The following is a 7,520-nucleotide window of genomic DNA, read 5'->3' on the forward strand; positions in this document are numbered from 1 at the left end:
ACAGGTTTGGTATAAGGTTTAAAGGGAAGGTGTTATCAGCAATCTGTTATCAGGAATAAGGGATAAAGTGATATATATAATTGAATCTTGTAATCGTATCATTTCAGTGATTAATATTATATTCGTTTACAAAGTTGGCAAGAAACCAGGATGTAGACCATTAGACACCATTAGACATAGGTGTCGAACCTGACTATACCTCTATGTGTTATTTACTTGCGGTTATTTATTTTCCGCATTGCATATCGAGTGTCAGATTGCCGACAACATATATTCGAATCTAACAGCAAACTTTCTGACAATTTGATAAATATTTGATAATTTTTTAAAATCAATTTTAGTTAGCCATAACAGTTATTCACCCCATGTGCGTAGAATTTCAGTGTGAACATATATTATATCTGAAGGCATATACTTTAATAAAAATAATTAACTATATTTGATATTTTCATAATTTTATAAAATTAGTTGAGTTTATCTGAGAAAAAATAAGTTAGTTGGTTAAATGGTAAAAAAATTAACAAGTTTGTTGGGTTTCTTATTTATCATCATCTAAAAATATAATCAAGTAATTAATAATAGTATAAAATTTAAGAGCGGGAGAATTTGGATAGATATAAAATGAAGAGCATAACCCAAAAAACAGCAAAATTAATGAAAAAATTGTGAACTTTTCTTTATTTAGTTAATTTTATTTATATACCTTAAATCTAAACAAATTGAAGGTTCTAATTAACGGCATATACGGAGTCTCAAACAAAAATTAAGCTCACCTAGTGAAAATTAAAGGAAGATACTTGCCTAAAAACGTGTCATAATAAAAATCATTTAATACCATCATAGGCAAACGACAAAACAGGAAAATTACAAAAAAAAATTGATCTTATTCAAAACAAATAAAGTAATAAGAACCCAAAATAAGCGCCAAATTGGAGGGAAATCTCTCTCTCTCTCTCTCTCTCTCTCTCTCTCTCTCTCTCTCTCTCTCTCTATATACCATTTTACCATTTTTGTGCTCTCTCAACTAAAACCCTAGCTTCTTACATTATAAAGTAGTGTCACATTCTTACATTGTACACGCCCTCATCTTTGTGATTGATATAAAATTTATATATTTTTATTAATGCAATTCGGTTCCAATAATTGAAAAAGCATACCTGTTTGAGATCTGTTTCTCACTTCAAAATCATTACTTTTCATTGTAAGTGTCATAATTTGACACGGGTTTGCATTAAACCTAAGGGTTCTTGATTTTCTTTTTTTGAACTAATTTTCAAGAATTTTCAGGGAAAAAATAAGATTGAATTTTGATGTAAAAAATGCATGGTGGGAGTGGAAAGAATGGTGGGTTTGATCCAAGCAATCTTCATTTGAAAAAAGAATTTACTCAAATTAAGAAAGCTTCAAAGCTACTTAAAGACCCTGGAACGTCTTCAACTTGGAGGTCTCCTTTAAGTTCAGGTAGAGCTTTGTCTGTTGTTGCGAATTCGATATCGTTGTGTAATGAGAATAATCATTTTTGTCATTATGTGAATAGTAGTAATGGTAATGTAATTTATGGTGATGGTAATAGAACTGAGGTTTTTTCGGGAGGCGAAAATGGTGGTAGTGGTAGTAGGAGGGGGAAGGAGAAAGGGGTGTTTTTGTATAATTGGAGTAGTCGGAAATTGGGGAGTGGAAAGAGTGTAAGTGTTGATGAGAGTGAGGATGATGATGGTTTGTCTTCGGGTTTACTGGGGGATAGTGTTGATAGCATGAGTGATGCTCGAAATGGAGGGGATTTGAAGAGTGGTATATATTTAGGGGATAAGTATGCTTCAATGTTATACAAGTATAGGAATACGAGTTTGGGTAAAAGGAATGTAGTGAAGAAAAGGGTAAAGAAGAGTGCACATGCTGCTTATCAGCAGCGGATTGTGATTGGTAAGAGTTCAAAGCGGGAATCAGGGCATGTGCCTTTGAATTTGAGGCAGGGTGACTTAGTAAGTTCAGTTGATCAGTCTGATGATACGGGTGAATATTTTAATTCTGAGGACTTAAGTAGGTATGCAGTAGAATCTCCTTTGCTGGCACGGCATAAGTCCACAAAGTTGTTCAGAGGCAGTCGGAAAGAGGAACCATTGTATTCATATGGTACCCCAGCTATGTCTACACGTTCATTAAATTTATATGGCTTTAAGAATTCGAGTACTGTTAGGTCTTGGGATGGTACTAATGGGTCTTACAGTGATGGGGACAACGAGGCAGATGATCATCTCGACATGGTAGGTCAGCAGGGATGTGGAATACCTTGTTATTGGTCTAGGAGCACACCAAAGCAAAAAGGGGCATCTAGAAGTTATTCACCTTCGCTTCCTGATATTTTAAGGAGAAAAGGAAGTAACATTTCAGGTGGAAGCCAAATCATGTATGGTAGTCGAAGTCCTGGATTCTCTCTAAGTTCCAGTAAGAAGAGAGTTGGATTGAGGACGGCTCAAAGCCAGACTCCTTTGCTAAGCAGAAGTGGTGATGACATAGCTGCATGGTCACCACAAAATAGCAATGACGATCTCTCGACAAACTATGGGGAGCTTGATTTAGAGGCATTGAGTTGTTTAGATGGAAGTAGATGGTCAGCAAGGAGTCGAGATGGGTTGGAGCTAGTAGCTATAAACGGAGAAATAGAATCACAAAGCACTCCTGAGAATTTCAAAAGCTTGAGCCAGAAGTACAGGCCAGTGTTTTTTGAAGAACTGATTGGCCAGACTATTGTTGTTCAATCTCTTAAAAATGCAATTTTGAGGGGTAGGATTGCCCTGGTATATCTTTTTCATGGTCCTCGTGGCACGGGAAAGACGTCGGCTGCCAGGATTTTTTCTGCTGCTTTAAATTGCTTTGCCAAGGATGAAACTAAGCCCTGTGGGGTATGCAGGAGTTGCGCAGATTTTCTTTCTGGAAAGAGTAAGGATCTTATGGAAGTTGATGGCTCCAACAAAAAGGGTATTGGAAAAGTTTGGTATCTCATAAAAACCCTGTCAGCAGGTCCTCCATCAACCTCTTCCCTTTACAAAGTTTTTATTGTTGATAAGTGTCACTTGTTACCCACAAAGGCGTGGTTAACCCTAACAAAAATTCTTGAGAAACCCCCTTCACGTGTTGTGTTCATATTTGTAACAACTGATATTGACATCGTTCCGCCTGCTATCCTATCAAGGTGCCGGAAGTACCTTTTCAATAGAATCAGAGATAGCGACATTGTATTGAGGTTGAGAAAAATTGCAGGTGAAGAGCATTTAGATGTTGAATCAAATGCATTAGATCTGATTGCTTTTAATGCAGATGGTTCTGTTCAAGATGCAGAAACTATGTTAGACCAGTTTTCTTTGTTAGGCAAAAGGATTACCACATCTCTGGTCAATGAACTTGTGAGTTTGTACTACTCTGTCCTTTTACATAATGTAATTTTGTTGGATCTATTTTTCATAGATATGCCTGTGTTATTCAAATGCTTGGTTTATTAATCTTTAATTACCTTATTTGTTTGATGGATGGGTTCTTAGCCTGGTGAGATGCTAAATAGTTACTTTTTATTTCTCAATTAGTGGATAACCCGGATGACTCAGGCTTGCTTGTGTGATGTCCTTTTTACAGGTGGGAGTTGTACCTGATGAGAAACTTCTTGAGCTATTGGAGTTAGCCATGTCATCAGATACCGCCGAAACAGTAAAAAGAGCAAGAGAGCTGATGAACTCAGGGATAGATCCAATGCTATTAATGTCCCAGCTGGCCGCCCTAATCGTGGATATTATAGCAGGAACATACCACATTGTTGATGCCAAATACAATGACTCGGTTATTGATGGAAGAAGTTGTAAGTAACTACATGTAGATTATTCTCACACTGGTGTTCTTAAATAGATAATCTGTACTGTCCAAAATGATGTTTTTTCTTCATTCGCTTATTCCATCAAGGTATCGTTTACTTGTTCAAAAGTTGACTATTTGTAAGGCATTCTACCTAGTTGAACTGTGTATGGGATTACGTCTTTTTGGGGAGTGCTTGAATTTTGAACGGACATAGTTCAGTAAATTTTTTGCTACACCCACCATTAATTTGCTTATATAAATGGAAATTTATTCTGCAAGAGTTACTATGTAGATGGGCACATGATATGTATCTTATCCTAAAAATTCATAGAAAAAAGACCTCCTAACTTGACCATTCCTAATTTTTTCTTCTCTTTCTAAGAAGATTTTACGATAGTTGATGTCAGCTTGATAGTTTTAGGTACTAGTAATGGAAGAAATGGTGCTGGTTATCTGAGCTGTGTACATGTACCAGTGTTTGGGAATTAGTTATCTTTTCATGGTTAATATAATCTGTACAGTAGCTTCCTTCTATAAAAATGATGGGGGCATAGAGCAGAAATGGACGTGTCATATGTTTCCATATGATTTATGCATGTTATGGATAATGCCTGTATAGTTTAATTCATCAGCACCTGTTCTATATATTTGATGAACTTATAACAGGCATTTCTATGCAAGATACCATTCTTCCGTTCACATTTATTTTTGCTAAAAATGATCCCTGATGAGAACACTTCTGCAGTGAATGAAGCTGAACCGGAGAGATTAAAACATGCTTTGAAACTTCTTTCTGAGGCTGAGAAGCATATGAGGGTTTCTAATGAAAGATCTACATGGTTCACTGCAACCCTTTTGCAGCTAGGCTCTGTACCTTTGCCAGAGGCCTCTCAGTCAGGAAGCAGTAGGAGACAAAGCTCTAGAACAAATGAGGACCCATTAAGTACTTGTAATGACGAAGTCGCCCAAAAGCTAAGGCCCGACCCTCTGTTCACATTGCGGAGGTCAACCTCTCCAGTATCCTTACATAGAGCCCCTCACCGAAATTCGTTCAGTCAAGATGATCTACTTAGTCCCAGTTCAAAGCCTGCACTTAAATTGTTCATGAACAGTGATTCATTGAGTGTCTCAGATGATAATCTTGTGGCTGAAACAACAAAGTCAAATATGTTGGGTGATATCTGGATCCGATGCATTGGAAGGTGCCATTCAAAGACACTGAGGCATTTACTTCATAATTATGGCAAGCTTGTGTTAATATCTGAAGTTGAAGGTACTTATATAATGATGATACAAGTTCTACGTATTAATCACTGTTAAGTTCTTTTGTACAGTAGAATGCTCTATTCTTCAGTCCCTTGATTACTAGTTCTTTTAGTCATGCTTACAAGTTTCTTTGAGGTTGAAACTAGTCATTGATCTTATTGTTGTTAGCTGTCTAGTTCTCACACTACGTCAACATAAGTCACTAAGTGGATATGTCTTACAAACATCAGCTAGACAGTATGCTGTATACCCCCCCCCCCCCCCCCCCCCCTTTTCCTGAGCCCCTCTTGGGTCTGAACATATAGAATCCTTTTCTTGATCCCATGGCTACAATGTGTTAAACATTCCTCTAATTGCCTTATGTACAAAGATCTTATCGCTTCACCGTAGATTTCATTAGTTGTCGGCCTCCAATAGTTTAAATTGAGTGTCAAAGTACCTACTTTTACATGTTTTCTAATGCAAATTTTTCTAATTGAAACACTTAATGACTGATCATACTGATGCTAATTTTTTTAAGGTCTGAATTTTATCATGGTGAAATATCTATATTTCTCTGCTCTTTTTACTTGCTCTAAAAATTCTTGTATCTTTTGTTTGCAGGTGCTTTTGTTGCATATATTGCATTCACCAATAGTAATATTAAACTCAGAGCCGAAAGATTTCTCAGTAGTGTCATAGATTCATTTAAAACTGTTCTGCGAAGCAGGGCCGTTGAGGTCAGGATTGTACTTTTGCCAGATGATGATCCCTTAATAGATAGTAAAGTACAAGTGGTTTTGGTAGATCATATGGACAAAGAGCGAGAAACTCAGGTAATTAATATGCAGATTATTTTCTTGAAAAAAACTGGACCATTGCTCTGATTTTCATAATGTACCAGGTACCACAAAAATTGTTAAGGGCAGGCTTCAACGATCCTAATGTTAAGCTTCCTGGAAATTTCCAATCTACTTCAAAATCACTACCCCTGATGGTCAATGATGACGCTGAATTAAATGAAACAAATGAAAGAAATCCTGTAGTTCCTTCTCCAAGAATAGAGTCAATTATCCAACAACAAAGATTAGAAACTGCAAGGTTGCAGACTGCGGAAAAAGTCACTCCTGGATCGCTGAATCGTTTAAAACCCGAGAGGAATCAGGTCCTGCCTCAAGATGAAGTCTACAATCGAAAGCAGATGGATTTTGCGGATCCTGAAAGCTTCACTTCTCAGCATTGGGAAGATGAGCTAAAAGATGGAATCAGTGCCCTAAAAATTTATGATGAAAAAGAGGCAACCCAGAAAAGTCAAGGTAGCGAAAGATCCGACCTTTATCCGATGTCACCAAGTTTATTGCACCACAGCAACTATGCTAGTGATCTCAGTAAGGAAACCATGTAAGTACTTGGCAGCATCACTTATCATTAGAGAAATTGATCCCGATTATATGAAATTGTAATATTCAAAATTTTTAAAACAATTGTTAGGTTTTATCTTCTACGTTATATCAGTGGCTTATTTGATACTGTACTAGGGGGTACGGATCGAGTTCAGGAGCTAGAGGATGCAGCGGACTTTTCTGCTGGAAAAACCGCAAACATCACACAAAGGGAAAGGTAGGCTGAAATAATATGTTCAGTTTTTCTTGGAACTTCCATTGTGTTAGCTATTACTTTAGTATGCTTAACTTTTATCTGTATTAACAGAATAATCAAGGGGCAAGGGTTCTTGTCCGTAAGCACAAAGGTGGTCGCTTTTTGTGGTTAGATTGTGCAAAGTCGACAAAACTAGAGGAAAGACTTGTAAAAAAAAAGGGATTGAGCAAAGTCGACAAATCAGAGGAATAGACGAGCATAGGTTTGATATCCAAGATTAGGTGTCAATTTTCTTAAGCTTTCATCTTGTTCTTGTTCCTTTCCCGTCATGTAGGTATTTATTTACCAACCAGATGTAATGGATATGAGAAGGCGATGAAGAATATATGGTAAAGTTATATTTTTTCCAGTGTTTTGCAATTTTTTGGTCAATTCAGTGTCGATGGGATTTTAAAAAAGCAAGTACAATTCTTTCTTCTGCTAACAAATTCAAGACATCATACAATATTAGAGATTATAACTAAAGGAAAAAAAAGTGAATGAACAGAATAAGTTAAATTAGTGTGTAGCAAGATTTTTTGCCTGAATGGTGTTGGTGGAAACAGAAAAAATGAAAAAAAATATTTGTTCTTTTAGAATTTGTGATAAAAATACCTCTTTTTAAAATTTTGGCTAAAAATACTCGTCTAATACACATTTTTCAGCTGGATATTACTAATACGTATATTAAAACTGGGTAATTCGTATTAAAAAAAGTTAAAAAAGAATTTTAAAAAAAAATAAAAAGAGATATGCATTCACACAATACGTATCACTCATTTGATTCCGGT

The 7,520-nt window shown here is 36.3% G+C and overlaps 1 protein-coding gene across 2 annotated transcripts; it reads left to right on the forward strand.

Moving 5' to 3' along the window:
• Window positions 1-963: 963 nt before the first annotated feature.
• LOC141720841 (protein STICHEL-like) lies at window positions 964-7,093 on the forward strand. Of its 2 annotated transcripts, none has more exons than XM_074523491.1 (7): window positions 964-3,404; window positions 3,631-3,850; window positions 4,592-5,119; window positions 5,716-5,927; window positions 5,996-6,492; window positions 6,583-6,711; window positions 6,802-7,093. In XM_074523491.1, exons 1-7 carry the CDS (start codon window positions 1,320-1,322, stop codon window positions 6,860-6,862), a joined length of 3,732 nt encoding a protein of 1,243 aa, XP_074379592.1. In that variant the 5' UTR covers window positions 964-1,319; the 3' UTR covers window positions 6,863-7,093. The 2 variants fall into 2 exon arrangements, with proteins under 2 accessions (XP_074379592.1, XP_074379583.1); XM_074523482.1 differs by having other exon boundaries at window positions 969-3,404; window positions 6,630-6,711.
• The last annotated feature ends 427 nt before the right edge of the window (window positions 7,094-7,520 follow it).

This window comes from Apium graveolens, chromosome 1, assembly GCF_009905375.1.
Source record: "Apium graveolens cultivar Ventura chromosome 1, ASM990537v1, whole genome shotgun sequence".
NCBI classification, from domain to species: domain Eukaryota; kingdom Viridiplantae; phylum Streptophyta; class Magnoliopsida; order Apiales; family Apiaceae; genus Apium; species Apium graveolens.